General features: G+C 40.4%; 1 protein-coding gene across 3 annotated transcripts; it reads right to left on the reverse strand.

The window, feature by feature from the left end:
* Positions 1–333: 333 nt before the first annotated feature.
* Positions 334–27,333, reverse strand: Ccnt1 (cyclin T1). Of its 3 annotated transcripts, XR_005973461.1 has the most exons (10): positions 27,107–27,333; positions 24,905–24,986; positions 18,123–18,251; positions 15,132–15,192; positions 13,320–13,382; positions 10,977–11,022; positions 8,998–9,161; positions 8,771–8,841; positions 4,296–6,127; positions 334–3,813 (listed from the first exon to the last, which is right to left on the reverse strand). XR_005973461.1 is itself a non-coding variant. In XM_041642604.1 (9 exons), exons 1-9 carry the CDS (start codon positions 27,262–27,264, stop codon positions 4,724–4,726), a joined length of 2,178 nt encoding a protein of 725 aa, XP_041498538.1. In that variant the 5' UTR covers positions 27,265–27,333; the 3' UTR covers positions 4,218–4,723. The 3 variants fall into 3 exon arrangements, 2 of the variants coding, with proteins under 2 accessions (XP_041498538.1, XP_041498539.1); XM_041642604.1 differs by lacking the exon at positions 334–3,813 and having other exon boundaries at positions 4,218–6,127; XM_041642605.1 differs by lacking the exons at positions 334–3,813; positions 8,771–8,841; positions 8,998–9,161 and having other exon boundaries at positions 5,984–6,127.

The raw sequence follows: 27,333 nt of genomic DNA on the forward strand, positions 1-27,333 counted from the left end.
CTTGGTAGATGAGTGTTTTAAGCTTTGCTACCACAGTAAAGCTGTCATTTTTTTGTTTGGTTTTGCCCTTCCAGGTACTCATGCAACAATGTAAGTGAAGAGTTCCCCCCCCACACACCCCGTCTACAGCATACTTTACACACCCCGTCTACAGCATACTTTACACCATCAGGTTCACTTGTTGTAGTTAAATCTTAGCTCTCCCAATGGACTTGATGTCTCTACGATAGTGTGATAGGAACTTTTAATACTATCAAAACCAAGGTGGTAATGAGTCAACAAAATAAGTCAAAGACTAATTTAAGAACACGGCACATACAAATAACAATCAGGTGTTTCATCATTAACGTTTATTGATGGGATGGATAAATACAGATTGAGAAACATACTTGACAGCAAGATATCAAACTGATAGCCAGACTATAAAATGTGTATACAATATCCTTCTTTAAATTTTTTTTTGAGTTTTTAAAGTTTTTTACAAAGAGCCCTTATGATAATGGTCACTTACATCCTATCATCATTCACCTAACAGCAGTAGAGATCCCAGGAGTAGCACCCAAAACTGAGGTGCCCCACGGAGGACAGAGGCAACAGCAGAATAATATGCTGAGCAGTACAAAATAAGACAAAAAACAAAACAACAAAAAAAGCTCACCACAAAATTGTACCTGAGTGACATAAACTGGTAAAATGTTACTTTGCTTTTCATTTTTTCTTTTCTTTTTTTTTTTTTGTTCTTTGGTCTGATAAGAAAATGGACAGTTTTTGATAGAAAATGTGTGGAAAGTAAGGTAATATATATCAGTTTCAAGTTTAGAACCCTAAGTTACACCTTACAGTTTCGAGTTCTTAGGCCAGAAAGCACTTCTACTTTCTAAGTGTTTCATTATGGTCTTCAGCTCCTCTGCTTCCACTGGCATTTCCAGACCACCTGATGGGAGACATACTTGCTCTGGCTTCAATTAACATGCTGTCAAGCATCCCTCTCCACAGTTAGAACGGCAACACAAAACCTATGAGTTTCTTCATACAAGCAGCAATACGCACTCAAAAAGGGAAAGAGCAGACACTGATTTTTATTAAACATTCTTTTCCCTCTTTTTTCCATTGCCAAGTTCATATTAAAAACTTTAAAAATATTAACATGGAGAGCTCACCCACTTAGAAAACAACTCTGAATTTAGACCACTCCATCAAGTAAAATTACAGTACCATTCTTCTTTCAAACTTCCATCCACTGAGGAATAAGAAATAAACAACAGCTTGGTGTAACAAGAATGCTTTCTAAACCATCAAGATCCAAAATTCAGTCAACATCAAGACATTTGGGGAGGTATGAATCGTTGAAAGCTCAGTGGGGGATGCTGGAAAGCTATTTCTCACTAACTGATGGGTTGCATAGACTGCTTAAAATTCTCCCAAACCCAGGAGAATAATATAGGCATTCCAATCAAGATGTCTTAGTTTCTCATTTCCTAGCATGAGTATCAAAATAACTCATCAACAAAAGAAAAAACATCTTTAAAAAAATAATCAGTTCCCAAAATAATGGAAACGCATATATTTAGATTCCAACCATACTAGGATAGATAGGACCCCTCCAATTGCCTTTTTCTAGAAGCAAGGTGTGAGAGGTAATGAGGAATTAGGTTGCAAAGGCTTCAGGAAACCCAGCAGTGATGTTACCATGATTTTGTTTCAATACTCAAATCTACTGCTGTTTGCAATTGGAGATTTCGATTTTTCTATCACTGCCGGTGAAACTAACAATATAGAAATATGTGGGATACACTAAACCAAAACACTAAAATCATTTACAAGGAAAGGATACTGAGAGTGTCAGATACAAAAACCACAATGATTCATGAATGAGAAAAGTAGGCTACTATTTAGGTATTTTCTAAACCCAAAAGGCTTAACTGAATACTTCAGAACACCACACTGGCTTTAGGTTAATGATTCAGAGTTTAGCCAACAACACAGGTATGATTTAAAAAGCCCTAACAACAATCCACAGGTATTTATTTATGCCAACGTAAGAGTCAAGCAAAATTTTAGGAATGAGATTTACAGAAGTTGAGGCTCCAAGCCTGCTTACCACTGTCACTTCTTCTTGACAGTTTAGATCAAAAGAAAAAAGCCATGTTTACAAGGCTGACTTTAGATATACAAATACTACTTCTCGACCTTTGAAGGTCTGAAGGTGGGAGAGACACACACAGTTTAGAAGCCTTATTTATACAGAAACAGGACAATATGCATGCTAGCTAGAAGGTATATCTGCTAACCCAAAAATAATGCAGCAGTTCATGCAGAGCCCATGAGGAGGTTCAGGACCTATGCACAGATCTAAAAGCAGATACTGTAGATATCTGTAGACAATACCAGGAGAAACTAATATAGGAAAAGTCCATAAACTAACCAAATTCAGTGCTGATCTACAGTAGGACCAGACTACAACATGGTCACTCTTTTAGACTCTAGTAAGCACTTTCTAGCTCACTACTGACAGTTCTAAGAAATTAACTACAGCACTGGCATGAAGAACTGCTGTAACAGCAAATACAACAGCCTTTGTGGTAAGGGAGTGCATGTGATTAGAAACACGTGACATTAGTGAGAGTAATTAAAAGAACATTTTCCCAAGTCAATTATGGTCAATCCCATAAATACAGATGTACTCTAAAATGGCACATTCCCTTTTGGGAAGGTCAGGATGGAAAACAAAATCTAAACGAATACCAAACCTAAACTTAGTAATCATGATGACACATATTTCTTGCACAACACAGGAAATACCAAGAAAGAAAATGTCACTTTAAAAGTTGCATACCAAGAAATATCACTGGCTTACAGATTAGCTAGGAGTTCCTTGTTTTGCACAGCACTGGCAGGCACTCCAGGACTGTTCAAACATGCAGATTATAAACCACGAAGTCACCCTAAGATATATTCCTCCTGTACATTCTTCTCTACTGGGCCATTACCTCAATAGTAACTGCCGCAGTGTTTTCCTAGGCTGTTCTTGGCAAGCAGCACCCGTACAACTTCTGTTTCCCTATGACTTTCAGCAAAAAGAATCTGAACTCTCCATAAAGACTACTTGGCATGACAGAAGCTTCACTAATTAAAAAAGAAAAAAAAAAGACAAATTATTTTCATAGCACCATCTTTTCCATAGCAAAAAAAAAAAAAACTACACACACATTTACATGCGTGTGCATACATATTTTTTTTCATGCAGTGAACCAAAGAATAGCAATGATCTGCAGCTTGGTAGCATTTTCAGTTAGAGAGCTTGACTTAGAATTTTTTTCTAGCCATTATCTCTTCAAAGATCTCCTTCATCAAAAATAAGCCCCATAACAGGATTCCTGATCCACTTTTTAAAAACAGGACTCTGTCTAGAATCAAAAACCACTGAAAGAAACAATTGAAACCCAACTGTGTCTGTTGGCTAGGTTTTCTCACTCATCACACCAGTGCTCTGAAGTCACACAGGCTGCAAACACAAGTGTGCAGTTGTTTTCCGTTTGACAGATAAAGAAGCAAGAATTACATTCATAATGTATCTTAAAATGCAAATTCTTCAGAATCCCAAATCACAATTTCATTGTCTTTAGTATCATTAACTGCATGGCTTCTCCCAAACCGATTACCACACATGGTCTAGTCTCCGACAGACAGGACATGCAAGCACACCCTTCTTCCCTCAGAGACCCAAACTTTCCCAAAGCCCAACCTGAAAAGGCCCAACTCTGTAGGGCAGAAGCCGGCCTTGCTCTCTAAGCGTCTTCCTCAATCGTCCATCTGCACTGAAAGCACAAAAAGGGTCAAAGGGAGTTTTCATGATAGTGCTAGAGAGTTGGCTCACTGGCTACATCTGTCCACACTAGAAACTACAGGGCTACTACTCAATCACAACATAAAATGTGTTGCAGTGTGACAATGTCAATACATGCCTCTTCATGTTTTCAAGGCCAACCACGCTCTCTAGTAGAATGTGGGGATGTGAAATGGTAGAGGTGGGAGGAAAAAGGTAACATGATTTTTAATCTCTCTCTCTCACACACACACAACACACACACTCACATACACTCATACACTTTAAAGGTCTCAATACTTCAAGTGGCCTGAGCCTATTTCACTCTTGGCCAAAAGCCTACCATCCCACCCACCCTGCACACTCCCACCCTCCAACCCCCACCCTCAGTCATTGCTATGTACCTCATACACACAGCAAAACCCCTTCCCCTTCCCGATTACATAAAAAAACTAAACAGATAACTTACTTTCTTTAAATTATTTTTAAGTCTCTTAAAGATCTGACGTTTAAATACTCCCTCTTCTGATATGTTAAACAAACTGCTTGATCACCCCCACGATTCAGTTCCAGCAAGAGGGGAAGAGTACTTCAATCAACCCCATAAGGATGAGGAGAGGCCAAGAACAGTGTTCTTAATCCTTCACAGCTTCAACACAATCTTACCTCTGATACCAGTACAGACTATAAGATAGATGTATGAGGCAGATGTAATAACTGAGGCCTCCACCACCCTCCCACCTGTCTCAATATCAATTTATTCCTTAGTCCAATGGTGACATATTTCATAAGGGATGTAATTTTCGTAGTCCAGTATCAGTAGTCAAAACAAAAACAAACCAAAAATCCCCCAAAAACAAAGTGTTTTTGTTTTTTAAGTTCTCGCCTCATTTTTTTTCATTTAGGAAGAGGTGGAAGTGGTGGAGGTGGTTCTGATGGTAGGGGTGGTGGTCGAGGTTTGTCTGTATTGCCAGATCTGGAGATTCCACCAGCTCGTGGATTCATATATTCACCATAAGAATGAACAAATTCAAATGCAGGGGGCTGAGTGGGCTGAACACCCTGGGCACTGAGCAGGGAGTGGAGCATATTCACAGTATCTTGATAATCTATTGACTGAGTTGTGTTGTGACCATTAGCCCCAGGAGGGCCTTTATCCAGTTTCATATGAGGAACTCGAGTTTTACAGCTAGGCTGTGAAAAGGGGAGGCCACTTGTGTCTGAGCTATGCCCAGGCAACTGGGTCATTGTAGGAAGACGAGGGAAGGGGAAATTCAAGGAAGAGGATTTAGTACTCTTGGCAATCTTGGCTGGATGATCAAACACTGCTGCCCCCGTCTCTTCCAGGGGACCCCTCTTACGAGTAGAGCTCGAAGAGGACAAAGTACTAGACAAACTATACGGTTTGTGCGCTAAGGTGCTGGACTGGCTGCTGTGTTTTGGGTCACCTGGCCGTTTGTTCATAGTACCGACAGGCAGCTGTAAGTGAGAGTGCTTGTGTGAATGGTGATTATGATGGTGATGGTGGTTGGACGGATGAGGCTTGTGCTTTTCTTTGTGCTCCCGGCTCTTGGAGATGCTATCCTCTGCAGAATTGTGCTTCTCAGCTGCAGAGTGGACTTTAATGCGCATTTTCATCTCCTCTGGTTTTGAGGAGGATGCTTTATCTCCACTGGCCACCGGGAGTCTCATTTTCAGAGCTGACTTGTCAGCCTTTTCCAAAAAAGGTCGTTCAGGATTTTCTGAGCCCTCAATGGGCATCTTCAGAATGACTGAAGAATGGCTGTCATGGTGGGACAGGAGGTTCTGAGCGGCATATGCATACTGTGACTTCACATTGGCCTCCATATTCTCCAGCTGCCTCTTCTGAGCAGCCAGCTCCTCAGCGTGCTTTGCACGGTACTCTTTAAGTGAAACTTTAGCTGACGGCACGCTCTTACTCGTCTGCTTCTGGGAAACAAATGCATTCGAACTATCATGTTGTAAGGAATGATCAACTCCAATAAGTGCTAAATTCTCACTAGTCCGATGACCCTGAGAAGATTCTAGTTTAAAAGGAGGTTGGGAAGACAGCCATCGCTCGCCTTGCAACATATCCACATTAGTTAGACTGCTTGATGACTCTTCAGAGACAGGAAGGGAAGGCACTGCACTTGTAGTAGAAGTAGTTGACATGCTCATTAATCCTGCAATAGTTGTGTCTGAAGAGGTCTGAGAAATCATATTGAGGATTGTCTGCTCTGATGTGTTTTCATCTGCTCCTCGGTCATCTGGTTTAGTTTTCATGGCAGCCTGGTATGCCTAAAATGAAGCAAATAAAATCTTCAATCCAGGCAATTTACAAAGTAGAAGTATACCGAAACAGCAACCAAGAACCTTTTTATTTTGTATTATTTGTTTGTTTGTTAGCTTTATGTGTATTGGAGGTGGGGTTTCCTGTTTTTATTTGAGACAGAATCTCTTTATGTAGCCCTGGTTGGTCTTGAACTCCCCATATAGATATATCAGGCAAATTTCCAACTCACAGAGATCCACCTATCTCTACCTCACCTCCTAAGTTCTTAAAGTTACATACATTACCCCCGCCCAAAAGTCATTCTTAGGCATTCAGTGTAACTATGACTAGTAAAGTTTATATAAAAATAAAAAATGAAGTACAAGTTCTTAAGTCTACTTCTAACCCTAAGCTACTAGAGGCAAACATTATCTATAATTCCCTAGATCTAGGAACATTAGTCTAAATAAGAAACGAGGGGGGGCTGGAGAGATGGCTCAGTGGTTAAGAGCACTGACTGCTCTTCCAGAGGACCCAGGTTCAATTCTCAGCACCCACATGGCTGCCCACAACTGTCTGAAGATCTAGTTCCAGGGGACCTGACACTGTCACACCAATGCATATAAAATAAAGTTAAATAAAATTTAAAAAAAAAAAAAAGAAAAAAAAGAAACGAGGGAGGGCTGGAGAGATGGCTTAGAAGTTAAGAGCACTGGTTGCTTTTCTAGAGGTCCTTAGTTCAATTCCCAGCAACCACATGGTGGCTCACAACCATCTGTAATGAGGTCTGGTGCCCTTTTCTGGCCTTCAAGCATACATGGAAGGAATGTTGTATACATCATGAGTAAATAAATAAATTGAAGGAGGGAGGAAGGGAGGGAGGGAGGGAGGGAGGGAGGGAGGAAGGGAGGGAGGGAGGGAGGGTAATGTATGGTGGTACATGCTTGCAATCCCAGCAGTTAAAAGGTAGATAGATGCAGGAGGATCAGGAGTTCAAGGCCAGCCTCTACTAACAGCAGCAGGTACAAAAACCTTGTCTCAAAAAGGGATTGGGGGAGGCTTTGTTTTTTCTTTTTTGGTACTGGTGATTGAGTGCAGGGCCTTATGAATGCTAAATACTATCCTACCACTGAATTGTATCTCAAGTTCATCTATCTGATGTTATGGGGAAAAGGAATGACTCTATTATTCATAAAACTAAAAACATCTGCATTACAACTTTAGTTCGCAACTCATAAAAAAAAAAAAATCCTGGGGCTGGAGAGATGGCTCAGAGGTTAAGAGCACTGACTGCTCTTCCAGAGGTCCTGAGTTCAATTCCCAGCAACCACATGGTGGCTCACAGCCATCTGTAATGAGATCTGCTGCCCTCTTCTGGCCTGCAGGCATACACACAGACAGAACACTGTATGCATAATAAATAAATCTTTAAAAAAAAATCCTGGGGCTGAAGATAGGGCTCAGCAGTTATGAGCACCCCACTGCTCTTGCAAAAGATCTGGATTCATTTCTCCGCACCTACAGCAGCTCATGAACACCTGTAACTCCAGTCCCAAGGTATCGGACACCCTTTTCTGGCCTCTACAGGCACTATATACACATAAAAGGAGGCAAGCACTCACACAAAAGATAACAATAAATTCTCCCCACTACCACCACAGAGTCTTACAAAGTAGCCCCAGCTGGTTTTAAGGTCACAGAGATGTCTTCTAAATGCTGGGATTAAAGACATGCACAACCATGCCCAAATGTAATGATAAATCTTTTTAAAAGGAAGGAAGGAATGGAAAAAAGAAGGAAAAAAGAAAAGTAAAACCTCTCTCTCTCTCGACAGAGTTTCTCTGTGTAACAGTCCTAACTGTCCTGGAACTAGCTATGTAGACCAGGCTGGCCTCAAACTCACAGAGATTCACCTGCCTCTGCCTCCCAAGTGCTGGGATTAAAGGCACGTGCCACCACTGCCTGGCTAATAAAACATTTTTAAAGTGTTTAACATTGCAGACAAAATTATAATCAACCCTTGTAATTCCAAACACACCTTGCCCCTCTATACTATACAGAAAATATACAGAAAAAAATATATATATATACATATCAACACTATACAGAAAATACACATCTGGAGCTGGGAGACGGAGGCAGCTCAGTGGGTAAAGTGCTTGCCTTGCAAGCATAAGGAGTTTAGATGCCCAGCACCCATGTAAAAACCCAGTGCAGTGGCATGTACCTATGACTCCAAAGTACGGTGGGTAGAGGGAGACAGGCAGGCAGACACAGCCAGTCTAGCTCAAATAGTGAGCTCCAGGTTCAGTAAGAAAGACCATGTCTCCAAAATAATAGGGAGCAATAAAGGAAAACACAAAAACCACCTCTGGCTTCCATATGTATGCTCACAGGCATGTACAACTACATGTGAATACATATATGCAAACAAACCAAATAAAGCCAGTGCCACCGAACAAGTAACTATGCAAAAGGCAATTTACACAATTTGCACAGGACCCAAAGCAAAGTTCCCTACAGACTAACATCTTAGCTAGTATCCATGCTACCAAGTTACAATGACTGTTGAGAAAAGGGAAATTGCAAACCTAGTGCACATATCCAATTCTGGCATATTCACTGGCAAAGTTAAAGGAAAGAATAAGTTTGTCAACAATAATTCTTACCCTCCAATTTCTAATGCGTTTCAGCCTGCTTGGAGTTTTCTCCAGAATCTGCAGAAATTCATGTGTCAATTCTACAAATGAAATATTCAAGAAATGCTCAGAGACAAGAAGGTAATGAAACAAGAATAATCTCAACTAACTTACTGTTTTCATGTGACTCAAGCACATTTGGCCAGACATGGGACAAATCAAGAAGTGCGTTTCAGGTCCCTTACACTAAAACTTACCATCTAAAAGTTCCAACGTCACAGTGGCGTCAACATACTCCCACCAGTGCTTCCCGTCAGTTGAGACTGGGATCTCCCAGTTGGACCACTTGCAAGCCAGATGGATGCAGACACAGGCCACCACAGGAGGTGTGTACTGCAGGCTAAATGTGGTCAAATGCAGGCTGACATCAAAGGGAAGGAAACAGAGAGTGTCATGAGCCCTCAATTCTCAACCCTAAACTAAAACTCTCCATTATTAAAAAACAAAAAAACAAAAAACAAAAAAACAAAAAAAAACAAAAAACCACAGGAGAGTGAGAAGGGCAAGAAATCTCCTATGCTCTGATTTAGCACTCAACTTCTTTCTTTAAAACATTTCATTTCCATTATGTGTACGTGTCTGTTGCGGACAGAAGTACATGCACATGAGAGAAGGTGTCCAGGGAGGCCGGAGGTCTCAACCTCCCAGTGCTGGAATTAATTACAGGTCATGGTGTAGGTACCTCCCCACAATGGATGGTGGGATTGGAACTCGTGTCCTCTGGAAGGCTGCATGTGCTGCTCTGAACCTCTGACTCTTCTCTCTAGCCCTTCAAAATGGCTTTCTATTAAAATATTGCTCGGGTTAACAACACTCCTAAATTTCCTATTACCATACAATCTATACAATTAGTAAACAAAAAAATGAAAACAAAAATAAAAGAAGAAAAAGAGCTAGGTAACTTTGGTGATGCACACCTTTAATCCCAGTAATCAGGAGGCATAGGCTTGCAGATCTCTGTGAGTTTGAAGCCAGTCTGATCTACAAGCACACTTCAAGACCAGAGTTACTGTCTGTGATCCAGTCACAAGCCAAAAAAACAAAAACAAAAACCCAAAAAACAAAAACAAACAAAAAAAAAAAATGCAAAAAGCCAAAGCCAGCACAGTAGCAGATGCCTATAATCCAAACACATGGAATGTCAAAGTTCAAGGCTAGCCTGGGCCATGAGACCCTGTCTCAAAAAATCAAAAGAAAAAAATACAATAAAGAACAGTTACTCGAGTATAAATATACCTGATAGTTTTCCCCCAAAAGATGTCATCTAGTTTTTAGACAGGGACTCATTCTTTGGCTGCCCTGAAATTTACAGCTGCCCTATCTCCAAAGAGCTGAGGAGCACAGACTGATCCACCATAACACCTGACTCTTACCTCATGAATTTTTCATTTCTCCTCCCTCTGTTTGTGTGTGTACCTGTCTGTCTATGTTAATAAGATGGGGTCTTACATCACACAGAATGGCCTTGAACTTGCTATAGTTCAGAGGATGACCATGAACTACTGATTCTCCTGCCTCTGGTCCCTGAGCGCTAGGATCACAGATGTGAGCCACCATACTCAATGTATGCAGGGCTGGGAATTAAACTCAGGAACTGGTGCATGCTTGGAAAGTACTCTAAGAACTGCGTTACACCCATAGTACTCTTTACCTGCTTACTAAAATTAAAACTCTTATACTTGATGACTGATGACATTAGTTTCTCTGAACAAACAATATGGGAAATCAGACACAAGAACAAGCAAGTCACTTAGCAGAACAACTTATATACTGATAACTATTTTTTTAAAGAAAAATATATTGCAAATCCTTATATACTAAATGTCCATTGCTTGGGCAGAAGAAAATCAATAACCCCTAAAATTACATCAATTTTCAGAATTACGTCTTGGATATCTTATAGCAAAGTTAATACATATAATTGGGAAGGCTAAATAATTACAAAACCCTAGCAAATTAAAAGGTATAACGTAAATGCAAGGTACAAAGAGTCTGTAGGAAAATCCACACTCTTCAGGGCACTGTCTATATATAATACATTATATCAAAGATTATTTCCATGGTCTTTTGGCTCTAGTTTACTAAGTGACCCTATATATCCCTCAAAAGGTGACAAATCCAGCCCAACCAAATTCCAAACCCAAAAACAGAAGAAAAAAAAAATAAAAATATAAACCTGTTGGTTGCCATGAAGTAAGATGTCTGTGCTAAGTCCTTGCTTGCTAACAAAAACAAAAGAGAAAGAAGTTATTAGTTCCATTCTTCTGAACAAACACTTAGTATTTATTATCTATGAACATTATAAACTAGGCAGAGACAATGCCTGGGTACGTGGTGTTTACATTCTACCCAAGGAAGCAGACCAAAGTTTGTGAGAAGGTGAAATAGGGCGCTTCAATTTGACCTAGAGTCTTTTTCAGGCAAAGTACAGGTTCTACTACTGATTTCCAAGCATTTTGATTTTTTTTTCAAGACAGGCTTTCTCTGTGTACATCAGGCTGTCCTCCTGCCTCTAAAGGCATGCACCACCACTACCCAGCTACTTCAATGTTTTTAAAATATGCAGAACTGACAAAACTTGGGCAGGTAAAATGAGGTAAAGTACTTGCACCAGTCTGACAACATGAGTTCAAGCCCCTAGAGCCACATGAGGGAAGAGAACTGACTCCCAAAAGTTTATCTTCTGGCTTCCTCCACACAGGCCAAGTGGCACATGAATAACATCTCCACCTTCTGACACATAAACACAAACTTAAATTTTAATGTATAGAACTTGGGAAAGTGGGAATTTTCTGGAAATTCAATTTTCATGAGATACTATTAATATGAAAATAGGGCTAATTATCAGCTCAGCATATAAAACTCCATAAGACATCTACATGCACTATGATATCCAGACCTTCTGTCTCAGAATAAAACCCAAGCAAATGCTCTATCAACTTAGTTCTATGCCCAGCCTCACATTTCCTTTGTTTGCTATTTGTGTTATTGATTAGGTCTCACTATATAGCCCAGGCTAGCCTAGAATTTGCAATAATCTTCTTGCCTCAGCCTCCCAAGTACTGTGAATGCAGGTGTGTCACAACTGGTACCCCAGATATTATTGATACTATTTAAATAAAAGGAATTTGTAAGGATTAGGGATATAACTCAATGGCAGAGCACTTGCCTAACATATACAAGGCCCTATATTTAAACAGTATAGCAAAAACAAAACAACAAAAACCCAACCAACACTGGGTATGGAGGTGCACACCTTTAATTCTAGCACTTAGGAGGCAGAACTCTTGAATTCTACTTAATAAGTTCCAGTCCAGCCGGAACTACATAGTAAGACTATGTCTCAAAAATGAAAAAAAATATTAAATTAATTAATTAGTTAAATTAATCATCTAAGAACTAGTTTTTAACTCGGAACTGAAGAGATGGTTCAGTGATTAAGAGCACTGGCCTTTCTTCCACAGAACCAGGGTCTGATTCCCAGCACCTTCATGGTGGTTCACATATCTGATCTGATGCCCTCTTCTGGCCTACGAAAGTACTAGCCACACATGTCCTACAAAGTCATAAACTCAAGCAAAATACCCAAACACATAAAAATAAACAAATAATAAATAAGTAGGTATATCATACCCAATGGTTTATCAGTAATAAAAATAAGTTCAAATGAATTCTATATCATTGGGGTTTCCTTTAATTAGACATGAACTAAAATAAGATCATCCAGTTTAAAAAATAAACAGTGTGTGTGTGTGTGTGTGTGTGTGTGGACGGGGAGATGGGGTAGGGCAGGGCACTGGAATCCCACAGCATGTGTGAAAGTCAGAAGACAACTTTTACAAGGCAGTTCTTTCCTTCCACTGTGGGATCCAGGGCTCAAACTCGGGTCATCGGGCTGGTGAGGAAAGTGATTTTACCTACTGAGTCATCTTGCTGGCCCAAGATCACCAACTTTCAAGATTTTCTGAAAAATACTTTAGATACATGTGACTTGGTGACTTTTCCAGACCTACCCTTACACTGGCAAATACCCTCAACCAAACAGATGTTATCTCTTAGTTTCTGTTCCTGTTGCTCTATAAAATACCCTACCATTCTGTGGTTTTCTGCTCACAGTACGGTGGGTGCATCACAGTGCACCGTACACCACAGTCAGGGCTGCAGAGCCTAAGCAACTGCTCACAGGCATCCAGTCAGAAATAAGGTGATGATGCAGCTGCTACTCAGCTCTTTCCTCCACTATGGGGGAGGCCTTCTTGTCTCAATGAACATAATCAAGACAGAGGTCTGGCTCCCAAGTGATCCTGTCAAAATGACAAGTAATGCTAACTTCACATTCTCATTAAATTAAGACTGTCGAAAAAAAATCACTTTTTCCAATAGGTCAGAACCAAGTGTCTGATACCAGCCAAACAGGCCACATAATATGGGCAAAGCAGCTGTGCTGTGCTATGCTTTAGTCCAGAGCCAAGCATAGCTCCCAAATAACTAAACAATTCAAGACATTAGGGTTACTTACCCCGCACAAGCTGGGTGCACTTTACCACATGTGTATGTGGGTGATCAATTGTTAGTTCAAACCCTTTAAAAGAACATACACATACATTTTATAGCTCTTTTGTCTGAATCATTAACAGCTTGTTCATTTTTCTCTTCCAAAAGTACTGTGCAAGAACTAAATCGCAAAAAAAATAAAAACAGGGTCAATACATTGAAAAAATAAATAAATAAATAAATAAATAAATAAATAAATGTAACAGCCAGACGGTGGTGGTACACGCCTTTAATCCCAGCACTCAGGAGGCAGAGGCAGGTGGATCTCTGTGAGTTCGACACCAGCCTGATCTACAGAGCTAGTTCCAGGACAGCTAGGGCTGTTACACAGAGAAACCCTGTCTCGAAAAAAAAAAAAAAATAGTAACTTAAGTTTTCTTTGAGAACATAAATACAAATTTCAGCCATGCATAGGCGGCACACTCAGAAGGCTGACGGTGTTTGCAAGTTTGAGGCTAATTTGATCTACATACATAGTGAGTTCACGGGCCAGCCTGGGCTACATGCTAAAACATTGTCTCAGATACTTAAGACATAAAAGACATGATGTAAATTATTCTAATAGAAAAATTGTTAACTGTGAATTAAGACTGAACTTATTTCTATGTAATATAGGTATCGCTAGCCAGTTATGCTGGCACACACTTTTAATCACAGCACCAAGACAGAAGCAGGCAGATCTCTGAGTTCAAGGTCAGCCTGCTCTACAGAGTGAGTTCTTTTTTCGTCTGTTTGTTTTGGTTTTTCAAGACAGGGTTTCTCCGTAGCTTTGCAGCCTATCCTTGTAGACCAGGCTGGCCTCAAACTCACCCGAGAGATCTCCCCATGTAGAGAGCAGCGTGGAGCCACATCTGATAATCAGCTCCTAATTGTGGCTAAGACCTGACTTATGCTGTGATCACGCAATGATTGTCAGCTGCTTGCATATGCGTGGACCTATGGGCAGTGCCCACCTGGCAATCCGGGGTTGGCAGCCCATGCCTTTTTAAGGGCTGGGAGAGGTTTACCCGAGGAGAGAGGGGAAGAAAGAGAGATACAATTGTTAAAAAAGGTCCTGAATAAACTGTCAGCAAGAAGAGCTCCGGGTGTCACATCTTCCTTGCGGGACGAGGTAAACGCGACATCCCCACCTCCGTATTCCAAGTGCTGGGAATTAAAGGCGCGCGCCACCACCGTCCAGATTACGGAGTGAGTTCTAGGACAGCCAGGGCTACACAGAGAAAACCTGCACTGAAAAGTCTTATAATTCAGGTCTATTTAAAGGAAAAAACAATTGGCCAGGCTTCGTGGCAACATTGCGGCAAAAGCCTTTATCCCAGCATGCTCAGGGGGCAGAGGCAGGTGGATCTGAGTCTTTTAAAAAACTGTCAAACTATTAAAAAGATAAACTATAAATCTTACAATGAGAAAAATTATATACAAAATCCTGGCTAATAGGCAGAGGCAGGCAAATCTCTGTGAGTTCGAGGCCAGCCTGATCTACAGGAATTAGTTCCAGGACAGGCTCCAAAGCTACAGAGAAACCCTGTGGTGGTGGTGGGGGGGGGGGGGGTGGGAATGGGATGGATAGGATCCTGGCTAATGGCTGTTTCAAGGACCACCCTACACCTACACTGTGGAAACAAACCAGGCTAAACTATACACTCCACAGCCACTATTACCCAGTAACAGACAATTTCCAAACCCTACAAAAGGTTTTCTCCCAGTTTTACAAATTTTAACATAAAATCATATTCCACACGTAATTTTTCAATGATTTTAAGGAAAATAAACTTACCGAGGGTCTGCAAAATTATGCTCTCTAAAATCACCAGATCTTGAACTTGTTGTAGGTATGCCTATGGGAAAGAATATAGAAATTACATCCCACAAAAGGGTAAACAATTTTAAAAAGCAGAATAATAAAAGATATGGATGGAGGCCACTGAAAGATGGCTGAAGAGTCAGTTAGGTTCGCGTCTCAGCACCCACATGGCATGTCACAGCCATTCAAGTTTCAGGAAATCCGACACGCTCCTCTGGCCTTCATAGGTACTACATACATGGGGTCCATGTAACATGTGGGCAAACACTCAAACTCAGAAATTTTTAAATCTTGAGAGGGGTGGCATGGGAGAACAAGCTGAGTTGAAACTGGAATAGAACCTCCATCCACAGGAAGAAAGATACAGCACATCAATATCTTACTTTCTTTGCTGTTTTTTCAAGACAAGGTTTTTCTGTAGCTTTGGAGTCTGTCCTGGAACTAACTCTTGTAGACCAGGCTGGCCTTGAACTGAGAGATCTGCCCACCTGAGTCCCAAGTGCTGGATTAAAGGCCTGTGCTACCACTGCCTGGCAAGCCAGCACATCAAAAGACAGCACTTTACTACTTTCTAAGCTACCAAAAAGCACAATTTTATTTATTTTCAGATTGATATTTTAAATCTCAAAAATCGGATAATTTAGCGATGAAAAATAACACACCTTTTTAAAACTCATTACATTCTTTTTGCAGACCTTTTAACAGCACTAAGTATCTAACTGATTGTACTAATTGTCATGAGCTTAGGTTTAACAAAAGAGACATTGTAGTTAACTTCACACTAAAAACTTTGTACTAGTAAAGCAAGTAAGGATATAAACTATGCTAGCTAGCCCTCTTTTCCATATAAGGGAGAAAACATCTTCCTATTACCACCTCATATAAAATACTCAGTTAAGAAATTATGTGAGTCAGGTAGTCGTGGCGCACACCTATAGTCCCAGCACTCAGGCAGAGGCAGGTAGATCTCTGTGAGTTCAAGGCCAGCCTGGTCTATAGTTCCAGGACAGGCACCAAAGCTACACAGAGAATTTTTCATCTCAAAAAACAAACAAAACAAAAAAAGGAAGGAAGGAAGGGAGGAAGGGAGGAAGGGGAAAAAGAAAAGGAAAAGGAAAGGAAATTATGTGAACATGCTTTGGAGAATGAAACTGTTTGAATATGAAAAGTCTCCCATAGTCTGATATGTTAAAGGGTCTAAGTATTGAGCTGGAAAAATGGTCCAGCAGTTAAGATGTTGTCACACAAGACTGGCAACCTGAGTCCAACCTCAAGAATTCAAGTAGGGGGCTGGAGAGGTGGCTCAGCAGTTAAGAGCACTGCCTGCTCTTCCAAAGGTCCTGAGTTTAATTTCCAGCAACAACATGGTGGCTCACAACCATCTGTAATGAGGTCTGGTGCCCTCTTCTGGCCTGCAGGCATACACGCAGACAGAATATTGTATATATTATATATAAAACTGAAGGATTATGAGATTAGTGACAATAAACTAATCCTTAAGTATTTGTTTAAAAAAAATTCAAGTAAAGGTGCAAAGAGACCTAGGCCACAAGGTTGTATTCTGGCTCCACAGTCTGTGGCAGACTGGCTGGCATGCATGCATAGAGGCGCAGCACACACTAATAAATAAAAAACTTTTAGGTCTGTCAGCTCTTAGGAAGTAATTGGATCATGAGGGCTCTGACCTCATCTGTAGATTAATCCAGAGATGCAGTTATAATCTGATGGCATTTAGGGAGGTGGAAGAAACAAAAGGTAGGGCTAGGAAGTAAGTCACAGAAACAGAGCCCTTGAAAGAGAGCATCTTGTCCCTGGCTCTTTACTGTTTGATGCTCTGGTTACTACCTGTCAGATGAGCACTTTGCTCCACCACCTGCTGCATCCTGGCCATGACATTCTGCCTCATAACCTGGACCCAAAAGTAATACAACTAAGTAACCATAGGCTGAAACTTTTGAAACTGTGAACCAAAAGGAATCCCTCCTTCCCTTACTTTGTTTTCTCAGATGTTGCAACTTAGTGGGAAAAAAATAAATGTATCAATGCTCACTTTAATAGTACATATACTAAAATTGGAATAATATAGAAATTTTCAATAGGAAAATATGTAATCAATTCCATATATCTTTTTCAAAGCATAATATACTCAAATAACCTAGTAAAAGAAATCCATAATTATATTTCAATTATAAATGTTACAATTCCCAACATCTCCAATCATTGACTTCTAAAAGCAAAAGAACTAGCGATGGCTCCATGAGTTAGAGCAATTCAATACCCAGCACTGATACTGGTCATCTCACTACCACACACCGATACCTCCAGCATCAGGGGGATCTGGCATTTATGAACACCTGCACTCACATACACAGATACACACAGACATGTTTAATTAAATACACAATAAATAATTTTTTAAATAAATGGATAAAACCAGGAGTCGCCCTTCTCTAAGAAAGCCAAGGACATAGCCAGGCGATGGCGGCATACAGCTTTAATCCCAGCACTAGGGAGGCAGAGGCAGGTGGCCTGGTCTACAAAGCAAGTTCCAGGATAGCCAGGACTGTTACACAGAGAATTAAGAGTATTTTGATATAGAGAATAGGATAAAAAGAAATCTATGCAAGTGACATGATTCTTTGCTCTTATGAAGCTTTTATTTTTTTTTTAAATATTTATTTATTTACTATGTATACAATATTCTGTCTGTGTGTATATCTGCAGGCCAGAAGAGGGCACCAGACCTCATTACAGATGGTTGTGAGCCACCATGTGGTTGCTGGGAATTGAACTCAGGACCTTTGGAAGAGCAGGCAATGCTCTTAACCACTGAGCCATCTCTCCAGCTCCCTTATGAAGCTTTTATGACAAGCTTTTTATTTTAGAAATTAAACACTGAAAAGTTGAACAGCCCAGATTCAAAGTTACCAAAGTTATGACTTTTTCAAAAGTATAGTTACCTACCTCGCTCCTCGTGTCAGGAAGTGACTCCTGTGGATGGAGGCAAGTATGTGCTACCTTGATGACATGTTCCAGTTTTTTTGGCTGTTCTTCCACTTTTGCTGCTAGAAACAAGGCTGCTGGAGCCATAGACTTCATAGAAGAAAAAAAAAAAGGTCACACTTGTTATTGATTTCAAGAGAAGCTAAATATCAAACAATCAAGTCTCTGGCACATGTCATACCTCGCATTTACACTTGCCCTGGACTTTCAAATCAGACAGCAATCCCTCAAAAGATCAGGTGTGTATGTGAGGAGACTGTAGACGGAAGCTGTTCCCACTGGAAAAATCACCATTATGTTTGTTGTTTGCTTGCTTTAGGTGGGTATCTCACTGTAGAGCTCAGGATGGTTTGAAACTCAGTATTTATATTGCCCAAAATAGCCTCTAACTGGTGAAACTTCTGCCTCATTCAGCCTCTTGGATGTTGGGATAATAGGTATGAGACACCATGCCAAGGTTGTTCTTTTTTTTTTTTTTAATGGTAAATTAAAATCCTTAGAATAAGTAAATCCAGAGACAGAAAGCAGCTTAGTGGCAGAGGCTGCAGGGATAGATATGTGGTGACTGCTAATGACAAAGAATTGATACACATGTTTTCAGACCAAACACTGGTGATGGTTACCTAACTTTGTAAATATGGGAAGGGGCAGTGAATTAAAGAATTTAAAAAAAATTGGAAGCTCAGCAGATTAAGTGGGGACATACAGGAAATCCAGGTGCCGCACATCTACAACACCAGGGCTGCAGTGCAGTCATGAGTTTTAGAGGTCACCCAGTCTAGCAAAAATGGTCTGCTCTAGGTTCAGGAAGAGAACTTATTTCAAAAACATAATTGAGAACAATAGAAGACTTGGTGTCAACTTCTAGTCTCTGCCCCCTACACATAGGCAAGCACACAAATGTATTTAACAAACACTAAATAAAAATGTTTTTGTTGAGTGCGGTAGCCCACAACACCTGAAATCCCAGCACTCAGGAGGCAGAGGCAGTTAGATCTCTGAATTCAAAGATAGCTTGGCCTACATGAGACTGTCTTTAAAAAAAAAAACCAGTCAGGCAGTAGTGGTACACGCCTGTAATTCCAGCTCTAGGTAGACAGAGGCAGCATCTGTGTTCAAAGCCAGGCTGATCTACAAAGCAAATTCCAGAACAGTCAAGGCTACACAGAGGAACCCTGTCTTAAAAAAACAAAAAAAATAAAAAGTAAAAAAGCTACAAAGTATTAAACTCACAAGATAGAAAATATTTAGGAGACAAAAGATAATCAAGCCAATACGCAAGTAAAGATCTCAGAGACTAACCATGCATGATTACACAGCAATTGAAACATTGTAATACTTACTTGCAATCCTACTGCTATCTAAATTACAATTTTCTAGACTTAAGCCTGGCATGCCACAAAGATACTTACTTGCACAACCTTCCTTATCCTTTTACTCTTCTTAAAAAGCTAAAATGGAACTAGTCTAGACATCCACAGATGAATGGACTTAAACAAACAAACAAAACAACAACAACAAAAACACAGGGCCCTGGGAGTGTACCTCAACTAGCAGACTGATGTCTGATCTGTATAAAGTCCTGGGTTTGATTCCAGTCGACTCTCCTTCATTGTAATTTTCCAGGGATTGAACTCAGGTTGTCAGGTGACCATAAGCACCTTTCTCAATGTTATCCTCAAAATGGAAACCCTGTATTTCAGTCTCCTTAATACCTAGGTTTACGGGCACATGTACTTAACTCTGAGAGGAATTTTTAGACAAGTTTAGAATATAAATTTTCTTTGAAAAAAAAAAAGGAAAGAGGACTGGAGTGGTTAAGAACACTGTGTGCTCTTCTAGAAGTCGTAAGTTCAATTCCCAGTAACCCCATGGTGGCTCACAACCATCTAGAATGGGATCTGGTGCCCTCTCCTGGCATGCAGGCAGAACACTATATACGTAATAAATCAAATCTCTAAAAAAAAAAAAAAGAAAGAAAGAAATTAATACCACTTTTTTTAAAAAGGGAAAGAAAAAGATAAAACAGCTAATATTTACCAACTGTTTGCTTTGGAAAGAAACGCAGAAATTAATCAGTTTAAATCCCATCAACTCCTTTAAAAACAGGCACTATTATGCAGGCAATGGTGGCGCACACCTTTAATCCCAGCACTCGGGAGGCAGAGGCAGGAGGATCTCTGTGAGTTCAAGGCCAACCTGGTCTACAAAAGCTAGTTCCAGGACAGGCTCCAAAGCAACACAGAGAAACCCTGTCTCGAAAAACAAAACAAAACAAAACAAACAAAAACAAAACCCAGGGCACTATATTAATGAATATAAAGCCCAGAAATCAGAGGCATATGAACACCTACACAAAGTCACACAACTAGTAAGCAAATCAGAACTCTAAATCTAGACACATCTGACACCAGCATTCACACTCAGCAAATAAGGGTAAAATATATCCAATTATGTTATTAAAATATGGGTCCTTTTTTCTTTTGGTGCTATGAACTGAACCCAAAACCTAAAATGCTAAATACACACTGTACTGTGTCAGATATTTACCCCCAAGGATTTTTAAACGTAAAATACAACATAAATACAAAACAGCAGAATTTAATGACTTATCTTTCCTCACTTGAAAAGACTTAAGACAGCATATGTGGAAATTCAGTTAGTGAATCCAGAATTGAAGTGAAATGAAACAATGGGGGTGGGGGGAGGGGTGTTTGCTTACACTGCTGGGAACAGTATACTGATTTGGGGAGGGGGGTTCTCTGTATAACTGGTTGTCCTGGAACTCACTCTAGACCAGACTGTCCTCTAACTCACCGAGATCCACCTGCCTCAGCCTCCCAACTGTACCACCAGCACCCAGCTGAGAAATGATCTTTTAAACAAAGTACTAGTTTAAATACAGAGTGATGAATACTGTATGTCAAATATTGATCAATGATTACCTCTACAGGGCACAGTTTTCAGTACTGTTAAAATTTTTACCATGAGAATTTATATTTGTAATTGCTATAATGCATTAGTTATGGATCTTGGCTTACTGATACAAATTTAAGATCAATTTTGTTTTATATATATATATATATATTTCTGCTCTTGATTAAGATATTGTAATTGTGCAGCTCATTTAAAAATGTAATGTATAATTAAGAAATATAGGTTAATAAATAATCATCTATAATAGCCAAGCTTATAATCATGTTAGTTAGCTTTTTTTTTTTTTTTGAACTTTCGAGACAGGGTTTCTCCGTAGTTTTTGGTTCCTGTCCTGGAACTAGCTCTTGTAGACCAGGCTGGCCTCGAACTCACAGAGATCCGCCTGTCTCTGCCTCCTGAGTGCTGGAATTAAAGGCATGCGCCACCATCGCCCGGCTAGTTAGCTTTTCTAGATATATAGAGATATATTTCAGTTAGACAGATAATCTTCAAACTTTTCAAAGACCCACGGAATATGGCATCTAAAATGCTTTAAGAACTTAAAACTTTTCATGACAGATACATCTGCTCCTGGCAGCACCAATCTACTTCAAGAGGATGATGGGCGTGGAAGAGGCTCCTAAATGGAGTTTCCTAGCCATTTGAGCAACCAATTGCTCTTGCCTGGACTGCTTGATGTTATGCTGTATGAACTGGACATGCAGGACCCACAGAAAAATGACTGCTGAACTTGCCTAAAGGTGAGACAGTTCTTCGGGGTTCCTGCTTCATTAAAGAGTTTGCTAGACATTCTGCAGGACACAGAAGAAAGTGACGATAAACTGCAAATATAAGTGGAGCTGTCTTTAAAATTTCCTGCTTCATGGAAAAGTCTGCCAGATACTATGGGCCTAAAGGCTGAAGATTGGATGCCCCAATGGTACAGAAGAACTCTGGGTGACTGTCCAGGCAGTGAGATGTCTCTGTCAATTCTAGAGTTTTGAAAGTTGCTTATAGTGTACTTCCTATTAATATAAGTAATATTATATCCTTCTGGAGTCTTTGATGGAGTTGAAAAATAGTTATAATATTGTAACTATAATTCTTGCTTGATAACTGTTTTGCTAGGTAAATTTACTAAGTTAAAGTTAAAAACCTTCCTTTTTATCTCAACAGAAAAGGGGAGGTGATGTGGGATTCCCCTCTATATGCTGTGAATATGTTTTACTGACATTGTTTAATAACTTTGGCTAATGGCTTAATAGAATATACCCAAGCTGGAAAAGATATATAGAAAGTAAGCCATGTGGCTGCCCGCAGGAGACAGATAAACCAAAACCTTGCTAGTAAGCCACAGCCACATGGCAATACACAGATTAATAGAAATGGGTTAATTTAAGATATAAGAGTTAGCCAGGAAAAAAAAAGTTAGCCAGAAATATGCTTAAGCTATTGACCAAACATATTGCAATTAATACAGATTTCTGTGTGACTATTTCAGGTCAGAGCAGTGGGGAAACGAACTAGCAGCCTCCCCCAACATGTAATAATAAAAATTCACAAGGCAGCTAGCAAGATAGCTCAGCAGCCTAATGTGCAGCTGCCCAAACTTGACAAGCTGAGTTTAATTCCCCAGAACCCATGCAGGAAAAGAGAACCAAACCTGTCCTCTGATCGCGTATGTGCACACGGGGGATTAAAGTTGTGTGCCACCACCACCCGGCCTGCCATGATGTTTTAAATCCTCTCAAATTTAATTTTAATTTATCATAGTTAAATCCAACTTATAAGAGTAGCATTTTGATGTGCTAATTCCAAAATATACAAAAAAAAAAAATCAATACTCTAAACATCAACTACTTTAAAAGTTAGGGCACCAACTGTGGTCGTGTTTGCTTTTAATACCAGCACTCAAGAGACAAAAGCAAGTGAATTTCTGACTTCAGGCTACATGTGAGGTCAGGGCTACTAGTGAGGCCCTTTGTCAAAACAAGACACAAATAAAAACAAAGGATATAATATCCAAAAGGATGTTTAATTAAATGATAATCAGCTCATTCGTTAATTCTTCCAGCTTACTGCAGGTACTTTGAAAATAAACAGATTAATGTCTGTCTTAACTAAAGTTAACACACAGGCAATAAGAGATCATGTCACTTAAATAAAAAGGACATATATACTAAACCCAAAAATACAGACTGAACTGAACAACCTGATTTAAGATTCCACTCTAAATTTCAAATCTATTTTTTTTTTCTTTCTTTCTTTTTTCTTTCTGTAGCTGTGGAGCCTGTCCTGGAACTAGCTCTTGTAGACCAGGCTGGTCTCGAACTCAGAAATCCACCTGCCTCTGCCTCCTGTGTACTGGAATTAAAGGTGTACATCACCACCGTCTGGTTTAAATTTCAAATCTTTGTTGCAATAAAAGAGAAGACTCAGCAGGTGTTGCGCCTGCTGCCCTTAATGCCAGGCAGTGCTTGGAAAATCAAGGCCAGAATTAAATCAAGTCCAGCCATGACTGCATAGTGAGACCCTAATATCAAAGAAAAAAAAAATTGGCCAGGTGTCTCACGCCTTTAATCCTAGCACCCACGGCAGGCAGATCCCTGTGATTTTCAGGACAACCAAGGCAACACAGATAAACCCTGCCTCAAAAAGAGACGGAAAGCTGAACATAGAAAATTTTCAAAACTACTAAGATAGCCGTGGAATTCCTCTTTAATTTCATTCTTGATTCATTACATCTGTTTCAGTGCTATTAGATAGCTTCAATAAAGGCTAATTAGAAATATGGGAGTTAAGGGCAGGAAAAAGTCAAACTGACTAATCACTCAAAATTATCAATACTTACCTAAAGATTCCAAGAGTTTCATGTTACTCCTAAGTCTGATTCTGCCAATTTCTTACATTACAGCAATTATAATTACCTTCACAAAGTGTATCAAAACAAAACAATTCCAAATGTCTTATCTGGGTTGAAGACGCTCAGAACTTTGACTCCCAGCACCCACCTAGGGTTGCCCACAGTTGCCTGGGGCTCCAAGGAATTCAGCGTCCTCACCTACCCTCTGTGGGCACTGCCACAAAACACTCAAAAAATAAAATTATTTATTTTTAGATGCATTAACCTAAAATTTCGAACATGTTTCTTCAAAGACTTTAAAAAATAATGGTAGAATATATGACCCACTAATCCACACGGTCTGTTCAGGTCAACCTTTATTACCTTAGGGTTTTGTCTGTTTAAGAAAGGGTTTCCTCTACAGAGAAACCCTGTATGGGCCCTGGCTACCCTGGAACCTGACTTGTTTACCAGGCAGGCCTTGAACTCAGAGATCCACCTGCCTCTGAGTGCTGGGATTACAGAAAGGCGTGCACCACCAGCGCCCGGCTTTCCCTTGGGATTTTAATTAAAGAGTCTTACCTGCAACTGAAATATCGCTATGTACTCACTCCCAAATCACCAAATGTTAAATAGACCAGTTAACAAAGCTGAAAATAGCACCATATTTACAACTTTGTCCAAGAAAAAGCATCCTTTTATTCCTACTCTTCCCCATTCCTAAGTCATCTCCCCAGGTACTACCACGTAATGCATCTTTCCCTCCAGCTGCCCATTGGATTTTACCAAAGGTTTTGCAAAATCTAACTGACATTTGTCTTCTTATGGCCATAAACTTAAGACGCTAGACTCAAATCATTATTTTTTGACCTTAAAATGACCAGCCCTAAATTCTAAAATTAAAATCCTAATCTAATAACAACCAATCATACGACAGCTAGAACCAACCCCAAAAGGATTATACTCCATACAAAATTGTACTTACATAGCGATGAAACTGTGTAAAAGATTGAATCATATAGAACCGGTGCATGTATACTATAGCAGTGTTGATAGTCAGTTGTGAGCTGAATTGCTCAAGTTAAGGTTCAATAACGGACAATATAATCTCCCCCTCCCCCAAAAAAAAGCAAAGCACAGTAGACAACAATCCTACACAAAAGTAACAGTCACCGCGTCAAACCAAATAGCAGGTTTGTTTCCCTTCACTAAGGTATTAACTGCCAATTGACAGCGTGTCTTTTACCTATTAAGTGCTTCATACAAACTTAATGACTGAATAAATAAAACAAGTGGCAACGTATAAATCAATATGCAGTATAAGCACAGCTACATAGGATTTTAAACCTTCCTGCCATGTCACTTGCCTTCTGCAAGTTCAGGATATCTTTCATTACATACACTTTTGGAGGGGAGACACACACCAAAGCATGAGTGTGGGGGTCAGCGTGCAACTAGCAGGAGTCAGTTATCCGTCCACTCTATATGCGCCACAGGGATAGAACTCAGGTCATCAGGTTTGGTGGTAAGCGCCTTTACCTGCTGGGCCATCTTTTCTGCCCAAGGATAACAAACTCCAGAAATCAGTTTTTCAGTTCTACTTTTTTTCTTTCTTCCTTTTTTGGGGGGAGTTGGAGGATGGGTGGGTATGAGGGTATTTCAAGGCAGGGTTTCTGTGTAGATCAGGCTGTCTCCACCTCCTGAGTGCTGGGATTAAAGATGTGCACCACCATACCCGGCTTAGTTCTACTTCTTTCAGAAAATATCTTGGCTCCTGAACGTATGTTTGAAAAGTCTTGATGGTAATCCACTGTAAATAAACTCCTTCCTTCCTCCCACTAATCCAGTCTCTCATTTGTATGGGTATACCTCCAAAGTGGGCGGGGGGGGGGCACACGGGGACGGAACACCTTATTCCCACAGACCTCAAAAACAAGCAACAATCTGTATAGAGAAGACAGTATGATGGTAACAAGCTTAAACACACTTTAAAAAGGAGCCTTAGCCAGGTGGCAGCGGCACAGGCCTTTAATCCCAGCACTTGGGAGGCAGAGACTGATAGAGCTCTGTGAGTTCAAGGACAGACTGGTCTACAAGAGCTAATTTCAGGACAGGTGCCTCCCCCCCAAAAAAAGGTGCCTTAAACATATAAAGAAACTCAGAGGTTTAATTGTGCACTGACTGAAAGCTTGGGATGGCCAAAAAAGGGGACACCTATTTGGAAGAAATATAGCCCTTAAAACCTAAACATTATAGTCAGAACTTTTTTTTTATCCTGCCTCTACCTCCCCAATGCTAGGATCAAAGGTGTACGACACCACACCTAGCTCTCAGCATCACTCTTTAAAGGCTACATAAGTTGAAGCTGCAGCTAAAAGAAAATTATATATGAAATGCAAAGAGTTTTTAAACTATTAGTTTTGACACAGATGACTGTTTTCTGAAGAAAAAAACGGGGGAGGTAGAAGTTATCACTAAATTATCTTATCTTTGAAATGTGAAAACGATGAATAATCTATAGGACCCCAAGAAACAAAAACTTAAAACTCGCCAAACTACTTAAAACATTATATATTCATACCTAGACTACAAACTACAAACCTGAGTTGACATCTTTCCTTCCTCTTAAATTCTACAAAACAGTTACTAGACCATCTGAATCTCAGGGTTTTGGCGGACACAGAAAACCAAGAATTAACAGGTTAAAACAGCTAGTAAGTGGGAGAAAAGGGTTTGGAACCAAAGCTGGGACGCTAATTCTAGACCACCTTCATAAGCCCCGTCGGGTACAGAATTTTCCGAAACCTTTTTTACACACTGGGAGGCAGCGTCAACCGTGAAACCTCTTAAAAGGAGCCTTTGCTCACGGCAGAAAGGAGACTCTAAAAAGTCACTAAAACAAGTCAGAATTCGGAGGAGAGGGGCTGGGAAGGAGTGGCGAACGCACAAAGACGGGAGAGGTCCGAATTCCCAGCCGGGCTGGTGGCACCGGTGAGCGAGCGGGAAATTGACTCCGCCTCACTTCCCTCGCGCGAACAGTGGCTCAGCCAGCGCCATTGTGGGCTCTCCCCACTAGACGTCCAGCTCCTGCCACCTTACCTACTCCTGTCCCCTCCAGCGTGCCCGGCCTGACGCCGAAGCGTGGCCGGACGGGCTCCAAGGCCGAAGGCCTAGGCCGCAAGGATACACGTTAAGACGTTGTCCCATGTCCTGGAGTAGATTGGCCGCCTGCTGGCGATAAGATAGTTCTTTATCTGAGTCCACGCCGAAACGACGCGACGGGCTATTTTCCAGCTGTTCTCGAGTAAAATACCACCGTTTGTTGTTCTTCCTCTCTCCCTCCATAGTGCTTCAACCAAAAGGCAGCGGCGGGGGCTGCAAGCACTTCCCAGCGTCACCTAAGCGGCGACACAC

The sequence above is a fragment of the Microtus oregoni genome, unplaced genomic scaffold, assembly GCF_018167655.1.
Source record: "Microtus oregoni isolate MIOR12 unplaced genomic scaffold, Mior012 000077F_ref0000221, whole genome shotgun sequence".
In the NCBI taxonomy this organism is placed as follows: Eukaryota; Metazoa; Chordata; class Mammalia; order Rodentia; family Cricetidae; genus Microtus; species Microtus oregoni.

Coding starts and splice junctions, on each gene's coding strand:
- Ccnt1 (XM_041642604.1), bottom strand. CDS start 27,264: ATGGAGGGAGAGAGGAAGAACAACAAACGGTGGTATTTTACTCGAGAA. Junction 11,023..13,319: donor GTGCACCCAGCTTGTGCGGG/GTAAGTAACCCT, acceptor TGTTTTTGTTAG/CAAGCAAGGACTTAGCACAG. Junction 9,162..10,976: donor TACTTCATGGCAACCAACAG/GTTTATATTTTT, acceptor CTTTGATGTCAG/CCTGCATTTGACCACATTTA.